At 52.7% G+C, this 19,657-nt stretch overlaps 1 protein-coding gene across 4 annotated transcripts in view; it reads right to left on the bottom strand.

The window, feature by feature from the left end:
- Positions 1–10,219: 10,219 nt before the first annotated feature.
- Positions 10,220–19,657, bottom strand: part of UBOX5 (U-box domain containing 5) — a 37,979-nt gene continuing 28,541 nt past the window's right edge. For 2 of the 4 annotated variants that reach the window (XM_028118709.2, XM_088026722.1), the window contains 4 exons: positions 18,327–18,421; positions 15,566–16,766; positions 13,448–13,609; positions 10,220–10,969 (listed from right to left, as the gene is read on the bottom strand). In XM_028118709.2, coding sequence (XP_027974510.1) covers positions 10,554–10,969; positions 13,448–13,609; positions 15,566–16,766; positions 18,327–18,380 — 1,833 coding nt within the window. In that variant the 5' untranslated portion in view covers positions 18,381–18,421 and the 3' untranslated portion in view covers positions 10,220–10,553. Of the gene's footprint in view, positions 10,975–13,447; positions 13,610–15,565; positions 16,767–18,326; positions 18,422–19,657 lie in introns of all 4 variants that reach the window. The other 2 variants (XM_028118710.2, XM_028118711.2) reach the window with 2 other exon arrangements.

Genomic DNA, 19,657 nt, shown 5'->3' with positions numbered 1-19,657 from the left:
AGCCAAAGGCAGACGCCTAACGACTGAGCCCCCCAGGCGCCCCCGTTTGCCGATCTTAAGCGTCTGGTAATGTTACACGAATCCTTGAAAACTAATTGTATTATGCAAGAATCAAGTGGTCAAGATTGTGATTCCAGTGGTTCGTACCTTCTCTGCCTTCCCACACGTGTGTGTGCTTAGCTACCCTCCCTGGGACAGGTCTGCTGACACCTCTCACTGCGGTCCTGGGTTATCCACCTCTCCTGCTTTGAGGGTATGCTGTTAGGCGCACACAAGTTTCTGACTGCTGTGTGCTCTTGATGGATTATTTCTGTTAACCTTAAATAAAATCTCTTGATCCTTATTAGTATTTTTGTTTTAAATTCTATTTGCCTGATATTACTGTGGCTACGTTCTCCTTCTTTTCCCTCATCTTTTCATGTCCCACCTCCGTGCTTTAGGAATGTCTGTTGAGGGTGCCTGGGTGGCTCAGTTGGTTAAGCAACTGCCTTTGGCTCAGGTCATGATCCCGGAGTCCCGGGATCGAGGCCCACATCGGGCTCCCTGCTCAGCAGGGGGGTCTGCTTCTCCCTCTGACCCTCTTCCCTCTCGTGCTCTCTATCTCTCATTCTCTCTCTCAAATAAATAAATAAAATCTTTTAAAAAATGATATTGATGGGAACTCCACTCACCATTCCTCTGACAACTAGAGATTCTCTACCCCTCCCACCCCCCAGTGGAGAGAAGCAAAAAACTGTTTTCCAGATCGAGAGCTGCCATAGGCAGCTGGGGGTCTGTGCTGATTTACTCCCCTGGGAAGACTATATTTGGAGCTGGTCTCCTGGAGATGTGTCCGGATCAAATTCAGAAAGATCCCCTCACTTTCCGAGACCTATCCATTTTCTTTTTTTTTTTTAAGATTTTATTTATTTGACAGAGAGAGGCACAGCAAGAGAGGGAACACAAGCAGGGGGAGTGGGAGAGGGAGAAGCAGGCTTCCCGTGGAGCAGGGAGCCCGATGCCTCGACCCTAGGACCCTGGAATCATGACCTGAGCTGAAGGCAGACGCTTAACGACTGAGCCACCCAGGCGCCCCGAGACCTATCCATTTTCTGCACCAAACAGGGCACACGGAATAATGTAGAACTAGCTAACATTTACTGCATGCTGACAATGAGTTCTCGGCTCAGACACTATAAGCCATATGTCATGAGATGTGACATGACAACCGTCCCCATTTTGTTGGTGTGGAAACCGAGGCACCCAAGGGTTAAGCAAATGTCCTGAAATGCCACAGCAGGCAAGGAGTAGGAGCAGGACCCCAACGAGCACCGAGCTTCCAGAGCAGCCCCAAGAGGGCTCACCACCCCCCGGATTTCAAGGCTTTGAAGGGTTCGCCCAGCTTCCGATCTGCAGTGGAGCTTGGCAGCCAGGGCAGCTGGGGGGGAGCTGGCCTCTCCCTCAGCCTTGTTCTGTCCCACATCCTGAGGGACACGCACACAGGTGGGTGCTCCAGGCTGCAGGCTTGGGCTCTGTCTGTGCGCCTCACCCTCGGCCTCCTCCTTCCACCATGCAGGCATGTGGGCACACTTCAGGGGGGGGCCCACCTGGTCACAGACCCAGACAAGAGGACCCCTCCTGCCCTAGAAACGGTCATGGGAATATTAGGTAGACTGTTCCAAGCCACAGGCTGCAGGGTCCACATTTGAGGAGGGCATAGCCCCTGGTCTCACCCGGAGGAGGGTCAGAGTCGGGCCCCTAAGGCATGAGGCCGGGGCCCCTTAGGCATTACTGGTCCTTGAAGCCCTCAAAGCCTGAAATCCTGTGTCAGCAGACTAGAACCTTCCAGAAACCCGCTCTCAGGAGTCACAGGACTCCAAGGACTCAGCTGCTTCATCCCCACCTGCCATAAGACACGGGGGTCCAAACCACAATATGAATGTCAGTTTCACTATCTTCTGGCCCTTTCTGGACAATCCTACATGCCCCTCATGTTCTTGAGAGTCTGTTGCCAGCCCTCTACTCCTGGTTCTATGTTCTGTAACAAGCTTTGGAAAATTTGAGTAAAAGGAATTTACTGGAAGGCTATTAAGAGCTCATAATTTAGGGGCACCTGGGTGGCTCAGTCAGTTAAGCATCTGCCTTCAGCTCAGGTCATGATCCCAGGGTCCTGGGATCAAGCCACACGTCGGGCTCCCTGCTCGGCAGGGAGCCTGCTTCTCCCTCTCCTCCGCGTTCATGCTCTCTGTCACTATCTCTGTCTCTCTTAAATAAATAAATAAATAAAATCTTAAAAAAAAAAAAACAATAAAGAGCTCCTAATTTAGGGGAAAGCTAGAGACCCAGGCTCAGAAACTGATGTGGTCCTGGAGGACCATGAAACATAAAGCCGGGAATGTCTCCTGAAATGGATGCGTCGGATCCCCCAGCGGCAGCCCCTGCGATGGGGATTCTTGTACACATGATTTATGGGGCAGGGAGGGCCCTCAGGGGTGAGTGAAGCTGGACGGGGTAGGGGAAGAAGCCAGGCAAAGATGCGGTGTCAGCTGGATCTAGGCTCAGCCTGATCCCGCAGGGAGCTCTGAGTGTGACACCAGAGTTGTCCTACCTTGAGGCAAGGGGGTTGATTTTTGTTATATATCTGGGTATTAGGTGTTGGTCAAGGAGGCTGGCGGGGAGGGGATCTCCCAGGCATTTTCTTGGTGCGGTGGCTCCCATTGGCTGAGGCCAAGTCTTCAGAGACAGGTCAGCTGCCGGCCATATTCACAGCATCTGGGGGCCGATCATCTGCAGGATGATCGCCTTCGGCTTTGTCCCTCTCCTCGGGTTCACATTCTAGGGAGGGGTGTCTATTTGGCATAGCTCGTCTCATATGCCCATCCCTTAGGCGTCTGAATAAAGCTCCCTCGGCCTGTATCCGATGGAGAAAGAAATGGAAGCTTGAAAGAAGACCAGGGTGAAAGGCCAACGGATGCTGTAGAGCAAACCCACCACCAAAAATCCACTGAGGTATTTTTCTGAAATCAGGACCGGAGTCCCATCTTTTCTGCACCCACCACTACGCTCAGCACAACTGACCTCCTCCTCCTCCAGGTTGACGTGTATGCCGAGAATGCTTGATTCACGTGTTTCCCTGGCTCTCCACCCCTCTAGACAGTGTCCTTCTCTTCAGGGGGTCCCCGGACGCTGCGGTGGGTCTCGAGTAAATGCCGGAGTTAGTGGCCAGCCCAGGGAGTGTCACGTTCCTCTCTCTGCGCCGCCTGCCCACAGACACGGGTCAGAATGTGAGGTGTTAGGAGAGGGACATCTTTAGGCCTTCCCCTCCCCCTCTGTGCTGAGGACGACTCTAGCTTTGCCTTCCTGGTTTCCCCCCAACACACACCCCCACCCCAGCTCTCCCCGTAGCAGCTGTCTAGGATCTTGTCATTGTTCCAGTTACTACCACTGTATACCAAACCTCTCCAAAAGGCAGTGACACAGAACCACCATCATCTTATGATCCTAGGTTCCGCAGGTCAGGAGTCCAAACAAGGCACAGCAAGTACAGCTCTTCTCTGCTCCACAGTGACCGGGGCCTCTGCTGGAAAGTGTGAACGGCTAGGGGCTGGAATCATCTGGAGACTTCTCCACTCACATGCCTCGGCACCTGGACAGGGATGACCCACAGGCTGGGCTCTCTGTGTGGCTTTTCACAGCTTGGTGGCCTCGGGATAGTTGGACTTCTTGAATGTTCCAGCTTCCAGAGTGCTTGAGGAGTGTTCTAGCAAACAAGGGCTTTAAGAGTGTCCCAGCAAATGAGGCAGAAGTGATGTGGCATTTTATGACAGCCTCCGAAATCACATAGGGTCACTGCTGCTACACCCCATTGGTCAGAGCAGCCGCAAGCCCATCCAGAGTTAAGAGAAGGCAGATGCTTAACCATCTGAGCCACCCGGGCGCCCCGGCAACTGGTTATTTAAAAGAGTCACAGTTGGGGGCGCCTGGCTGGCTCTTTTGGAAAAGCATGCGACTCTTGATCTTGGAGTTGTGAGTTCAAGCCCCACGCTGGTGGTAGAGATCACTTAAACATAAATAAACTTTTAAAAAATAAAAAAAAATAAAATAGTCACAGTGGCATGAAGTCAGGAGGAAAGGACGAAGACTCAGGTTTGAGATCGATTTTTCCAAGGAGTCTGGGAAAGGGAGGTGATGGATCAGCATGCTGAGAAGGGGCGTGGGAGGAAGGTGAACGGGAGGTGGACGGAGGAAGAGGGATTTTAGGAGGTGTTGTTGAGTAACAGCCCTGTGTGAGATGGCATTTGGGTTGCTGAATCTGTTTCTTTTGCCCCAGACCGGCTGGCTCTGAGACTGAACTGCAGTGATCACTGCTTTGCAGACCAAGCTGGGCCAGATCTAGCCAGCCGCACCCAGCCTGCCCCCAGAAACTTTCAGGGTGGAGGCGCCTACTGTCATTTCCGTCGCCTCATTACCTAGGGTCAATGGGCAAGGCCATCTCATGCATAAACGCGTGCCCCAGCATCTCATTTCCCCGGGTGTTCATGCTCCCCTGCCCCTCCTCATTCCCAGGGGCCAGATCCCACCAAGCCTGATCTCATCCTTCGGGTGGGAGGGGGAGGAAGGCAGGAGAGAGGGGTTCTCTCTAGAGGATCCTGGTTCCTGAGACAGGCTAATTACAGGCTTCCTAATTAATGAGCCATGGGGTTGCATTTCATCAGCTGAGTCACGATTAATGTTTGGGCCCTGGACCCAAGGGGAGGGTATCGGGAACCATGGGAGGGGAGGCCAGCCTGTCTCTGCCTCCCTCAACCGTGATTCTCTACCCACCTCTCCTTTCTTTCTTTCTTTCTTTCTTTTTTTTTTTAAAGATTTTAAGAAATCTCTACACCCAACATGGGGCTCGAACCCACAACCCCAAGATCAAGAGTCAGATGCTCCCCTGACTGAGCCACCCAAGTGTCCCTACCCACTATCTTTTCAAACCCAGTTCTCTCCACTGGTTTAGAGGCTATCAGACTGCCCACCTTCCTCCCTACTCCTGCCTCTGCTTCCCAACAACCTTCCTGGGACGGACACCCGTCTGTCCATCCTTTTTTTTTCTTTAAGAGTTTATTTATTTATTTGACAGAGAGAGACAGCGAGAGAGGGAACACAAGCAGGGGGAGTGGGAGAGGGAGAAGCAGGCTTCCCGCCGAGCAGGGAGCCCGATGCGGGGCTCGATCCCAGGACCCTGGGATCATGACCTGAGCCGAAGGCAGACGCTTAACTCCTGAGCCACCCAGGCGCCCCCAGTCTGTCCATCCTTCATGCCTTCCCGCCCCACCAGGACCACACAGGGCTCATTGGGTTACTGTTTCCCTCATCTAGTTTCTCTTTCAAACAGCATCTCCCTCAGCCACACACATCCCACATCTCGGGGTGCGGTCTGCAGGGTGGCAAGCCCAGCACAGTTGGGGGGGGCAGGCCAGTCCCCACCGCAGCCTGCCACAGACCATTCCAGGGCCGCTCTGCACCTGCTCCTTCCCTGTCTGGCTCCTTGCTCCTTCCTACACCCTCCTCCTTCAGCAGCCGCACAGGGTGGGTACTTTTCCATTCATATCTCAAGCCGATTTCCCCACTTACATGAAGTGAACTGTGCTGAGTCTTTGTTCGGCAGAACAGCTTTTATTTTTGTGCCTAGATGTGTAATATTTTTTAACGTTCGAAAGCTGTGCTGTAGCATTCAGGCCACTCCTATAGAGGGGACTTGAGTCTGCTCTTTGTTTTTGTTTTTTTTTAAGATTTTATTTATTATTTATTTGACAGAGAGAGACACAGCGAGAGAGGGAACACAAGCAGGGGGAGTGGGAGAGGGAGAAGCAGTCCTCCCGCTGAGCAGGGAGACCGATGCGGGGAGCCTGATGCGGGGAGCCTGATGCGGGGCTCGATCTCAGGACCCTGAGATCATGACCTGAGCCGAAGGCAGACGCTTAACGACTGAGCCACCCAGGCGCCCCATTGAGTCTGCTCTTTGGCAGCCTCTGCCACCAGTAAAGCATCCCAGGGGTTGAGTGGCCTTGGAGTCAGTCAGCTGAGCTCTTCATGGACCTGAGCCTCAGTTTCCTCCTTTAGGAGTTAAGGATTGGGGGGCAGGGGCTGGCTGGCTCAGTCTTTAGAGCATGCGACCCTAGTTCTCGGGGTCGTGAGTTCAAGCCCCATGTTGTCTGGAAAGCTAAGTTAAAAAAAGAGACACAAGGATTAAACGAAGTCATACAAACAAAGCACTCAGCAGGATGCCCCCCGCGCCCCCCCCCGAGTGTACTCAATATGTAGAAACTTTATTAAAAAACTTTTGAATGCAAAGTTTGTGTTTTTTCTTAAACACACATGGGTGGCCTTCAGAGTCTCCATAACCTCCTTGATGATAATATATGCCCAATCACACGTGGGTGTAAACCACTTGTTCCTGGGTCCTCCGCAAGGGGGCGACACGGCTCCTCAGGCCCCGCGGGGGGACCTGGGTCCGCTGCTCAGGTTGCTTGCCGCTTCCGGTGGCGCCAGAGTTGTTCTCCGAGTTTTGCCAGAGAATCTTTGGGCTACAATCCTGGGAGCGGGATGGCTGGGTCAGAGGGTCCATGTACATGTGACTTTGCTAGAAACTGTTACGTCGCCCTCCGCAGAGCTCGCGTTGCCACCCGCGGTGCATGGCAGCACCTGTTAGCCCACAGCCCCAGCAGTGGAGTGCGGCCCCACTTTGAGATGCGTGCCCATCTGCTAAACAAGAGATAGTGTTTCAGGGTTGCTTTTATTTTATCATATTGTGAGCAAGGTTGAGCATCTTCTGACATGTTTAAGAGGCTGTGTGCACTTCTTTATGAATCTTTATTTTTAGAAGCTATAGGAACCATTGTAATACACCTTACAAATATACTTTTCCCAGGTTGTAATTTACTTTTTACCTTGCTAATGGTAGCTTGCTATTCTTTGTACAAGGTTTTTTTTTTTTAATTTCAATGTAGTCAGATTTGTCAATCTTCTCCCTCACTGTATCTGGATTTTGAATGAGGAACATTTTCCTCACTCCCAGGTTCCCAGTCATCCCATTTTCCACTTTCTTCTAGTTCTTGGATGGTTTCCTTCTTCCAGCAGCCCCAGTACCACTTCGTGAAACATCCATCTTTCCCTGTTGGTCGGCTGGATTTTTAACTGTTTCATTGGTCTGTGTATTCAAGGGTTAGCTCTCCCCATGCAACCCAAACTGTTCTTCATTTCCAGGGTTTTCCTGGTTATTCTGGCTTGTTTTTCCAAATGATTTTGATAATAAGAATAGTGTCTAAGACAAGGGCAAATGTCCATGAAAAAACTGGTAAGGTAAAGAGCAGTCAACAGAACCACACAGCATATATACGTATTTTTTTTCCCCTTATAGAAAGATATTGTAAGGGGGAAAAAACCCAACCCACAATGTTTGTGTGGTCACGTCTCAATAATGTGGTTGCAGGTAGCATCATCTTGCTATTGGCACAAACCTTGGTGGAGAAAACGTGCCAAAGGCCACCAGGCTGCCTCTTCTTCCTTCATCCTCCCTTCATCCCCGAGCCACTCTCAAGATTCGTCACCCCTCTGATCTGTGGCATTTCTTTGTAAGAGAGGGAGTGCGTTCCCGCGGGGTGGAGCCTGGGCTATGGCCTCTGCCACAGGTAGCTGGACAGAGCATCTTTGGCTGATTCCCAGTCCAGCCAGCCCCTTTCGGCCTAGAACTGGAAGGAAGGATCTGCGGGAGCCAGTGGGCAGGGGCCGGGTAGGCCAGTGCAGGCTGTGGAGGGGCTGGGGGGGGAGGGGGCGGGGAGGGCCCTGCGAGGGTGGCGGGGGACAGCCCTGAGGCGCCCCGCCCCGCCCAGAGCCCTCACAATGGCAGCTGGCCCAGTATCACAACCCCACAGGCGGGAGGCAAGCAGCCAAGCAGCGGCCTAGAAGCCCGGCGGGGCCGCAGCTTCCTCCAATGGCAGGTCGCTTTGTCTGCAGACCTACTTACAGCAACCCCCGAGGCAGAGGGCTGGTTTCCTGGGGGATGGAAAAGCTCCTGGCGGCGGAGTGGCCTCGGGCTGAAGATGCACGGGAGGCGGCAGTGCGGCCCAGGGCTCGGGGCCCTAGGTGCTGTGGGGCGCTGCCGCCAGGCTGCCAGGACATGGAGTACTACTCTGTGAGCACCGAGCAGATGCTCATCTTCTTCCTCGCCGTCTGGTTCTTCTACTTCTACCTTCAGGACTTCTGAGCGGCCCTCCCTCCCGCTGTCCCCGGGGCTGGCGGGGCCCCAGCCTGGAGCGAACGACCCGAATCGGGCCACAGAGCGGCCAAGGACTGAAGACTTCCTTAGCCCCTCAGGAAGAATGGCCAGGACGCCAGGTCGCCCTGCTCCTCACGGATGGAGATTTGGGGCCGAGGCCCCCACTCTCAGAGGGCCCAGGGCTGCGCGCCCCACACAGCCTTGGTGTCTCGAGTACATGACAGAGGAAAGGGGAAGACGTGTGCCCCCGCGGGACCTGCGGCCGGGCGAGGGGGCAGCGGGCCACATCGAGGCTTTGCGCTCCTGAGTCTTCTCAGAGTCAGTGGGGCCCAGCTCCGTGCTCACTGGTCAGCTGCTCTGTGCCTGGCCTGGGGATGCTGCTGAGAAGTAAACTGCCCTCTGAGCCTCGTTGGTGGCAAGAGAACGGTTATTCCCATTTTCTAAGGGAGAGAATCAGCCCGGCCATGCTTAGCGTTCTGGCAAGGGTGGTGAAAGACCACATCCTTTTGGGGGACTCTCTAGACTAAGGTAAAGGGGCGCCTGGCTGGCTCAGTCAGTAGAGCATGTGACTCTTGATCTTGGGGTCGTTGAGTTCAAGCCCCATGTTGGGTATAGAGCTTAAAAAAAAAAAGAAGAGTAAGATCAAAACGGATGCATGTCCAAGGACATGGGTGTGGCTCCACCTGGGCACAGGACAGGAACTGTCCTCCCCAGGGGCTCCCAAGCCTGGTTTCCCACCAGGGCCAATCGGGGAGCAGGAGCCAGTTTGAAATGCAGATCACGAGGCCCCTCCATAGGCGGGGAGACAGCTCTGCCCTTATCTGGGGGTGCCTCATGCAGACCCCACACTGGAAGCAGCTGCCTCTGGCTCCCTGGGGTGGGGCGGACAGGGGGCCCCCAAACAGCAGGCACCCCCAGACGGCAGGGCTCCTGAGTAGTGGACCTGCCCGGGAGGGCTGAGGGGGCTGCTACCCTGAGGCCATCACAGGCTGAGGAATGGAATCTCCCCACCCCCAGCGCCGCTTCTGCCACAAATGTGGGGCTTTTCTTACAATACATTGAGGCAAGGAGGGTAAGGCAGGAATCTGGAAAGGCCCAGACCTTTAAAGCCAAAGAGCACCCAGGGGCCTCACTGGCTAAGAGGAAAGCCCACCAGTACAGACCCTGAAGTCTCAGGCAAGGCTGCCGCCTGAGGCAGGGGGAGGAATTTCCTTTGGGGACACACAAACCCCCTAGGAATCTCTAGCCCCACCCCCAGATCTCTAAATTCCTGGGTTTGGACTAGAGTCCAAGAATCAGAGCTTTTAGTAAGCTTTTGTAATAAGCTCCGCTCCTCCCTGCCAGCGCCTCATTCCCTGCCCCCTACCCCCCGCCCTGGGGCAGAGGAGGCAGCGGGCCTGTGGGAGGGGAGGAGAGCAGGCGGCTGGGATTTCGGGGCCCACAGTGCCTGCCTGAAACCTCACGACGAACTGGTGCAGCACTGCCAGGCCCTCCTTCCCGCAGACTCACAGGGACTCACGGGGAGCAGGGAAGGGTCCGGCACACTTTCTCACGGACATTGTTCCAGCAACTAGAATCTTCCATGCAGTAAACAGTTGTAGGAGCACAGAGTTTCCCCTGGGACGCCACAAAACTAAATTTTGAGTGAAAAGAATGCAGCCGAGTTGTTTAAGTACTTCTGCCAGGGGCCCCGTGCAGCAAAGCTCGGTGGGCCTCAGAGGGCAGTGTGGCCAGCAGCTCGGTGGGTGCCGGGCCTCCCCACTGGCGCCCACACCCACGTGCAAACCCTCGCACGTCAGATGCATCCCGAAATGTGACTTCTCGTCTGTCAGGCCACTGACCTGAATTGCAGCCTGATGGGGTTGCCGGGCCGGCTCGAGGCTGCCCTGTGACAGCCCCACTTGGTGTGGGTGCCAGTGGGGGACAGACATATGACGACAGACAGGCACTTTGTCAGGAGGAAGCCCACAGCGGACAGACGTCAACCATCACTTTATTAAGGCTCGGAGTGGTCTGCCAGTTGGGGGCTGAGTCATTCACTCCAGACCCCCACCACGGAGCACTCCCGGCTCCCGGGTGACACCGAAGGCGGAAGCTGTCTTCGAGATTCCGAGCCACAGTCTGTTGTGCTGCACTCACGTCTACCCTGCGGGGCTGGGATGTGTGCACGGACCACGTGGGGGGCCCCCCAGCAGGGTGGGGCCGGCTCTCACAGGCCCTGGGCTCTGGCAGGGGAAGGGGGTGGGGTGGCAGGGAGGCACAGGAGGGCAGGGATAGTCCCCCATCCCTCCCAGCCCAAACTATGGCTTTGTTATCCTATTGCCACTTGAGCAGGAGTGGGGTGCCCCCTCCCACCCCATACTCTGGCCCATGTGCTACACTGTGGAAGGAAACAAAGGGGAAAGCCCCTGGGGAAGAAAGGGCCCCTGTGTGCTTGGGGCCCTGGCCAGACCTCAGGGGATCCTGACCCCCACTCTCTCAGCGACTCCCCTCGACGGGTCTTCTTGGGCCGAGGCTGCTCACTCAGAAGTGGACCCGCAGCACGTCCTGGCTGGCAAACGGCCGCCGGCAGGTGGCACAGGCCACGGGCAGGGAGCGCTGCTTCTCGCCCAGGCACGGCCGGCACAGGAGGTGGCCGCAGGGAAGCTGGTACACCGGCTCCTTTTTGAAGTAGGGAGAAAACACTCTTTTGCAGGAGGCGCACTCGGGGCCCGGGACGCTCCCAGGCTGCTCTGGTAAATTAGGGAGGAAAATAAGCCAAGGTTAGGGAAAGCGGCCCCCTCGCTCAGGCCCCGTCCCAATGGCCGGGCAGATGCCTGGAGCAGGACAAGAAGCTTCCCCACCCTCCACCCCCGTGGCAGCATGGCTGTATCCCTCCCGAGGCCACTTCTGGCTGATCCGGGAGGACAGGGTGTTGGGGAGCCTGGGAACCTGGGAGGCTTCCCCTCAATGATTAAATCTTGGTGCTCCAATGAGTGCTCAAGAAAAGTTGGCTTCTGAGGGCAGGCAGGCCACACCGAGCCCTCCCTCCTGGTCTCCGAGCAGGACTTACTTTCCACTGGGACAGGCTGCCAAGGTCAGAGTGGGGCACAAGCGCATCCTGACAACAAAACTACAAAGCGAGATGCCACAAGACAAGGAAAAAGCAGAGAGGGGTCAGGTGCAGCAGGGGCCGGGCAGGTCAGCGGAGGAAGGAGGGTACCAGAGAGGCAGGGCTGAGGTCTGTCTGCAGCAGACCTGCCCGCTGAGCCCGGCACCTGCTTCTCTTCAGCCCAGCAGCCCCCTCCTGACCTGCCGACCCCCTTCCCGTGCTGCAGGCTCTCTTTCCCTGCTTCCTGCAGGGCCTCCCCGAATGGGGGCCACACAGGCTGAGTCCTGCCACCCCCTCCCTGAACTGCACCCGCTGCGCTTCCTTTTCTTGTGGCCCTGGCCTTGGGACGCTGCTCTTTCTTCCCCATTCCACACCCCTCCGGAGAGGGTCAGGGTGGCCTCTTGGGGGAAGAAAAGGGACCAGCCATGCAGAAAGAAAGGGAGAGCAAGTACAAAGAATGGCTGGTCTAGAACCAAACCAAACCAAACCAAACCGAGAAAATGGCCGGTCCATGAAAGAAAGGACCCAGAGGTGTGACGTATGAGACTGGCTTCGGGCGAGACTGCAAAGGGGGGCCGGGGGCGGGCTGGGGCATGCAGGCCTTCACAGGCAGCGGGAGTTTAGATGTTATTCAAAGCTCAACCGGATGCCCTGAGAGGCGTCTAAGAAGTGCAGAGCCACGAGCTGGTTGAGAGCAAAAGAAGACGCCTCTGGCTCCCGTGAGCGACGGGCAAGGGTGGCTGCCAGGGAGCTGCAGGGCTGCTGAAGGAGACAGGGGCTACGGCACAGGAGCTGGGGCCGGGGGGCAGCAGAGAACGGGGCTCTGAGGCATGAATACCGACAGGTATTGAGGAGTACCGACAGAACCTGGGGATGAATGGATATCAGGAATGTTGAAGGAAACCAAGGATGATGTCCACGTTATAGGCCTGACCAAAGGGTAGAAGATGCTGCTCTTTATCAGCAGTGGGGTTACGGGAGCGGGAGGGATCCTCCAGAGGGTGTTTGCAGTTCTGAGTTAGAATTTCACTCAAGAAATATCCATGAGTTTCCCATGTGGAGGTGCCAGGCAGCTGTCAGGGAGGTTGGGGTCTGAGCTCCAAGGAGAGGAAGGAGCTACAGGTGAGCATAGGTAGTCACCGGCCGGTGGGCTCTTGCTGGGAGGACAGAGAAGAGGGTCCAGGACCAGAGTCTGGAAGAGATGGAAGAGTCAGCAATGGAAACTATAAAGGGATGGTGAAAACAGGGAGAAGAGTGTGCCATCCAGAAGGCCAAGAGAGAAGGTGTTTTGGGAAGGTGGTGCTAAGAAGCCGCATCAGCCACTGCTGAGAGGGTGAGTGACCACTGGGTTTGGAGTCCATGGAAACCACCGGTGACCTGGACAAGAAGGTTCTGGGGGCTGGCCAGGGTGGAAACATAATCAGAGAGACAGGGGGGTGGGTATGAGAAGCGGAAGAGCTAAGATGGCTTGGGATCCAGACAAGAGCTCAGCCCAGGTCTGGAGGGGCAGCAGGAATCGAGTGTCCGCCTTATCATGAGCTCCTTCAAGGCTTCATCTTGTAAAACCTGTCCCAGCATTCCAGCAGGTTCTCTCACTTTGTAGCCTAGTTGATTCTATCATCTAATGTGGTCCCAGATTCAGGGTAGGCAAAAACTGGCTCAGTAAGCTGCCCCAGTTCTTTGCTGAAACACCAGGGACAATGTTGACAGGAAGGCATGAAGAGGACAACGCCAGACTCCCTCCACAGTTCCATAAAATAAACCACACACAGGTCGGATGGGAGACGGACTAGATATGAAAACTAAACAAAGGAGAAACAAACAAAAGTCCTTAGGACAGAACAATTAATATTAGATCTCACCGAAACACCACAGAGCTGCCAAGCCCTAAGCCCACAGAATTACTAAGACTTAACTAAAGAAAGCCTTTCTTGTGAAGAGTTACACTTCACAGGAGCTCCTCAACTGCCCCCGGAAAAGGAAAGAGACTGGGGTCTCCCCGAGGCCCGAGCGCCAGGGCTGAGGAAGCCGGGCATGGGGGTCGGCAGAGCCCCGGAGGCAAAGCCCAGCCTCCTGTTCCAGGGCTCCCAGGAGACAGATGGGGCCCTGGTTACCCGAGCCGGCGCCTGGCCTCCAGGAGGTGCTGCTTTCTCTCGCGCCCAGCTGCTGGAGCTGCCCCCTGGCCAGCCGAGCTGTGAAGGAGGGCATGGAGCCAAGGGTCGACGTCAAGGCAACTTCCAAGCTTTGTGACAGCTTCTGCTCATGGGACACCGGACCTGACAAGAGATGCACAGACCACAATATCCAGAGAGAGGTTCAGTAAAAGAGAAGAGCAAGCCGTAAGTCCTTGGAGGACTACTCGAACAGCACTTCCAGCTTCGAATGGACACAAATGTAAAGAACCTCCTCCGTAATGTCCACTCGTGAATTGTGATGACAGAATATTAGCAGTTAAAGCCCTGGGGACCCATCCCACCCAGCTTCCAGGGTTCCTGGGCTCCGCTCCAGCTTTCCTCCTCTTGGACAAACTGCTGGGCAGGCCCGGGCCACCTGGTGGCTCCCCTGCGGAACTGCACCCTACTTTCTGCAGGTCTTGCAGGCCAAGGAAATGACTGGGTGAAGGCCCAGCTTTGTGCCCCTGCTCCCTGTCCACTCCCTCACCAGCAGCCTTTCCTCGTCTCCTCTCTTCCGGGGCCCCTGCCACTCCGCAGGGCCACTGGCCTGCACCTCTGGGCACTTGTGTCCTCTCCCTCCTGCTGAGTAAAGCAAAGTGGTCATTATCAAGTGGAATAACAAAGACCTCACTCTGCCCACTCCATGATCTAAGGGACCTTCTCGGTGTGGTCCACAGAAAGCCAAGCAGTGGGCTGAGGGTGAAGGCAAAGGGGGAGGGGGACAGCTGTCCACGAAAGAACCCAGAGACCTGCCTGGTAGCAGGGTTCACAAAACTGCCCTAAAGCAGAGAGTAGAACGCTTTGTCTACAGTTTGTAGGACTTGCCTGGGACCTTGAAGCACAGGTCAGCACAGTCCTATGTCATCCACAAATCTGTCAAGGCCAACACTACTGGAGACCTCAGAGACCTCAGGGTCTGAGGACCTTTCCTTGTCTCACCCCACTGCACCTCGAATGCTTCCAGGAGTTTCTGAGGGTCATGTTAACTAAAACTTATACTCAAAACCAGATGTAACCTTTAAGCACACTATTTGCCTATGGTTTTTACAGTAAGAGAGGAAATTAGAAGAATGATAAAATCTAAACAGACCAATTTTCATAAGAAAAAAGTGTCAAAGAGCTATCTCCAAAACACCCGGCACAAACCGTCATGGGCAAATTCTACCAAATATGTAAAAGAGTAAATGATCCTAATATTATTATATTGTTCTAGTTTATGTGCTGCCAAAGTGAGCACTCTATTATACTGTTCTAAAGTTTAGTAAAGGAAAATTTCTTAATTCTTCTTATGGAGCAAATAAATCTTTGATAACAAAACATGACCAAAGATGGCATGTGCCCATGCATACATACACACGACAGTCCAAATTATTTATCCAAAATAAAACACTAGCAAACAGAACCAAGCCAAACATTAAAAGAAGCATGACCAAAGGGAGTTTCTTCCAGGAATGTAGTACTGGCTATTCAATATTAAGAAGCCTATTAATGTATTTTTTCATATTAAAAGATCTCAGGATGAAAAATTGTAGCATCATCTCCATTGACATTGAAAAGGCCTTAGACAAAATTCAACCACCAATCTTAGACAAAAACAAACAAATAAAAAAAACCACCACTGAACGAAATAAGAATCAATGGTGTGGGAGAGCATCTGAAATGGTTCCCAATGAGACCCACCTCCAGATACTCCTGCCTTGGGTACCCGGGTACCCCCACCCCTTGAGTGTGGGCTGGGCTCAGCGACTTGCTTCTAACAGGATATAGCAAACATGATAGGATGTCACCACCACGACTGGGTTAAACAAGACTGTGACTTCCATCTGGTTTGCAGACACTGTGACCGTGGCTGTGGAAGACTGTGAAGCAGATGGCAGAGCCAAACCACGCCTGGATTCCTGACCAGAGAAGCTATGAGATCATGCATGTGTAGTGCTTTACACCAGTAAATGTGAGGATAATTTAAGGTGGCAAGGCATAAAGCACAGGGCAACAGTGCCAAGTGTCACCTGGGAAGCGTAGGGATGACCACGGACATGGACGTAGGACGTGGAGTACCTGTTGAGCAGTCCATGTGCGTCAGCCCCAGCTCACTGGCAGCTTTCATTTTCTTAGCGGGGTGCTCTGAGGTAGTGGGTGAGACCAGAAGGCTTGTGGTAGAGAAACAGGAAGCACTGATACCGAGGCTACCGTCTGGGGCGTGTTCAGCGTGCTCCATCTTCCTTTTCCGAGAGGGCAAAGCAATGGAAGAGGGGGTCACTGCCAACGCAGTCTGTGCTCTCCCGAGCAGATGGCAGCCAGGAATGGAGTGCTGGAGCAGGAAATGGTCAATCCGGGCCTTCAGGGAGGGGTGAGGCAGGGGCTGGGAGTGCGGAGTAAAGGCCACCCCCGTGAAAGGGTCGCTGGGCACTCGGCCCCACGCAGCTTCGCTGCGGTTACACTTCTCCAGTGTGCTCTGGTCGATGACCTTGCCTGAGGGCAGCAGCATGGGGCAAGGCATGATCTCCAGGGTGATGGGATCCAGGAACTCCTCAGGCACATCCCGAATTACCTCGGCTAGCTCCCGCAGGCTGGAGGGGGCCTGCTGGCCCTCAGACAGGCCTGCAGGATCGCAGTCACTCTCCATGGGCAAGGCGGGAGCCTGCAGAGCCAAGTCCTGAGGGAGGCTCTCGGAGGCAAGCAGCAGGACACTGTCTATCACCTCCTGAGAGCAGGTTTTAGCTGGCTGACCCCACACTTCCAACCGTTTGATGCAAGGGATACCGCTGCCTGTCACATGGGTGATACAGATCTTGAGATGGGCCACGTGGCTAAGACAAAGAGCCCCTTTATTCCAGAGCTCCTGTGCCACAACAGCGGGAGAGGGGAGTGTGGCTTCCATTGGACCAAAAGGTGGCCTGGCCTTGAAGCCCCTGTGACTAAACACCACTTGGCTCTGGTTTTTCAGTAAGACTTTGCCTACCAAGGTGAATGCCTCCTTGTCCGGGATGGATGGCTCGGCTGCGCCCGGGGTCCGGCACTCGGGGGCATTCCAAGATGCTCTGCTGGATGAGGCGGACGTGTACATTTCCAGGCCTGTGACATTCTGGCCTCCCCCAGCTGTGAGGTCTATGTTAATCCTACAGATTTCCACACTGAAGGGAAAGGAAACTGTCACATAGACTGGTGGCTTAATGAAATACTCTGTCCTAAAACCATGACTTCTCTTTGTGAGGTCTTCAGAGATGAGATTTTCTACTTCATAACCATCAGCTGATATCTAAAGTTAATGACAAATACGAGACGCATTCATTTGATGAGATCCAAATGAAGACAACCAGTTTTCAAGAACTTGCCACTTCTAAGAAAATTATTTAAAGAAAGTATTAAGTTCCTCATTTAAAATGCTCCCTATCACACCGAATTCTCCTGGGTTTTTTTGGGGTGGGGGGAGGCACTCAAGTTCAGCTCAAAGGCCGAGGGCAACTTGTTCCTACGTACTGCCTATTCTTAAAAAATACGAACAAGGGGCGCCTGGGTGGCTCAGTCAGTTAAGAGGCTCCCTTCGACTCAGGTCATGATCCCAGGGTCCTGGGATCGAGCCCCGCATCGGGCTCCGTGCTCAGCGGGAGGCCTGCTTCTCCCTCTCCCACTCCCCCTACTTGTGTTCCCTCTCTGGCTGTGTCTCTCACTGCCAAATAAATAAGTAAAATCTTAAAAAAAAAAAATACGAACAAAACTCTGCTCAACCCAACCAAAAATTCCTTCAAAATAATGTCTCTGAGAAAAAAAGAGCTGATATACCAATGTTTTTTTTGTTTTTTTTTTTTATTTCAGAGGATGAAACCAGAGAGATTTAGGGGAAAACAAAGATGTTCACTAAAGTTCTTAATTTAGTATTTGGATTTTACCAATTGGTTTCCCTAGCAAGGCACAATGAACAATCTTGTAAATCTATGATTGTTGGAACTTGGTTAAAAAAAGGTGTGTTCAGAAACAAGGACCATAAGACTACGGGAAATCTAGAACAGTGAATATGCTATGGGGTGGGAATGTGAGTAACTTCTTCCCCTCTTAAATTTCCAGTATTTGTTATAACTGGTAGAGATCTTTTTTTTTTTTAAGAGAATTTTTCCTTTTACGAAGAAAAGTCATTATCACACTAATATAGGCCTTTCGTAAAAGCAAAGTGGCCTAAGGTGAACTTTCGGAAGGCAGGGGATAATCTTCATTTTACACTATTTCAGCTTATGAAAGGTTTCATAGGAATGTTCTTTTCAGATGGCAGGGGGAAATTGTGTCTCCGTTGGCAGAAATCAGTTTCACAGTCTGGGAACCTGAAATAGTACGCTGTGTGCAGAAGGTCCAAATCAGGGGAGGGTTCAGATCTCCCCTTGCAGTTTCCTTACTCCTTGCTCCGGGCTGTGGAAAGATAACCTCCTTTGCACAAAAGGGGAAGCAGCTTAATTCAAATAATAAAGAAGGAATCCAAATAACAAATACAAGCCATCATCTCTAGCACGGGAAGTAAGCGGGAAGAACGGCAGGGGAGAGACAGTATCTCTACCTTCACTAGGACTTTGAGCGGAATTAAATTTTATCATCAGAGGGAAGAGCACAATGAATACGACCCTCCAGAAAATGAGCTACAGCTCACCTTCTAACAGTGGTGTATGATTCTAGCCGTGGGGCCTGACCATGCTTACCTAAGTGTCACCTGGTGGGATCTAAAACAGAGAAGGTGAAAGCACATTACACCTCCACATACACAAGGCAGGTATGGGGAAAAACATGAAAAGTAGCCATCGTATATTTATGTGCATATACTTGTTTTGCTTACCTTGTTGCAATAAATTCTTGGTCTGAACTGTGGGAGGCAAAGATTGATGACCATCTTTGTGGCTGAAAGGGTAGCTTCCAAGCATCAGAAATAGCCTTCAATAAAAAACAAAACTTGGTATTAGACAAGTTAAAGTTCAATTCTAAACTTTTAGGAGTTGATTCCTAAGGGAAGAGAATCAAACAGGGTAATAAAGACTTCCACGCACATGAGAATGGTCTCATCGTATCATACATGTAATGCTAGGGAAGAATGAGTCACCGAAAAATTGCAGAGTTTTTTTTTTAAGTTTTATTTAAGTAATCTCTACCCCAACGTGGGGCTCAAACTCACAACCCTGAAATCAAGAGTCTCACGTTCCACCGACTGAGCCAGCCAGGCGCCCTGATAGAGGGGCTTTCTCTTGCACACTGAGCAGCTTGGCCAAGACTGCTGGTTCTCTGGCTGACAGATGGACCCATTGGAGGCAAGGGCCTGTCAGCTCTGCAAGGGGCTCCCCAAGGGAAAGAGAGAGTCAAAAGTGGCAGAGCATAGAGAATAGAACTACGCAGCCAGAGGGTTCCGAACGGAACAGGTCACAGAAAATAATCACAGTGCTAGGCATCTTTGTCATTTAACACCTGTCAATGCAATTGCATTTTCTTATTAAGACAAAAAATTAGAAGAGTACAAAACACCATCATTGAGAAACAGAAAATCTTAGACTTGGAAAGCACCATAGAAGGACAAATTTAATGACGAATGTCCAGGCTGGGGGAAATGGGTGAAGCTGGTCACAAGGTACTAACGTGTAGTTATAAGCTCTGAGGAGGAAACGCACAGCACGGTGACTATAGTTACCACTGTATCGTATATTTGAAAGTTGCTGAGAGTAGACCTGAAAAGTTCTCATCACAAGGAAAAAAGCTGGAACTGTGTGAGATAATGGATGTTAACTAAACTGACTATGGTAAGCATTTTGTATTATATACAAATATTGAAATCATTATGTGGTACATCTTAAACTTATTCAATGTGATATGTCAATGAATAGCTCAATAAAACTGGAAGAAAAACAAAGATCAATGTCCAAAAGCCTTTGGTATTCTTTGTACAGAAGCAGGGAAACCACTAGAAATAGCCCTCCTAGCAGCAGGCCTTGCCAACGGCTCTGAACTCCTTGGGTGAGGCCAGCCAGGCATTCTATGTTTTTCTATCTGGCAGACAAGACAACAAAAACTGTTAGCCCAACAGGGACAAGGTTACCCTCTGGGGTCTGTGTTATCATGATCAGTAGGTGCTTTCGGCTCAGGTCATGATCCCGGGGTCCTGGGATCGAGCCCCACTTCGGG

This window comes from Eumetopias jubatus, unplaced genomic scaffold, assembly GCF_037043125.1.
Source record: "Eumetopias jubatus isolate StellerSeaLion01/CBP00866 unplaced genomic scaffold, mEumJub1_p1.0 scaffold_9, whole genome shotgun sequence".
NCBI classification, from domain to species: Eukaryota; Metazoa; Chordata; class Mammalia; order Carnivora; family Otariidae; genus Eumetopias; species Eumetopias jubatus.
Note: the sequence above shows the minus strand (reverse complement) of the source record. Positions and strands in the feature narration are given on the sequence as shown.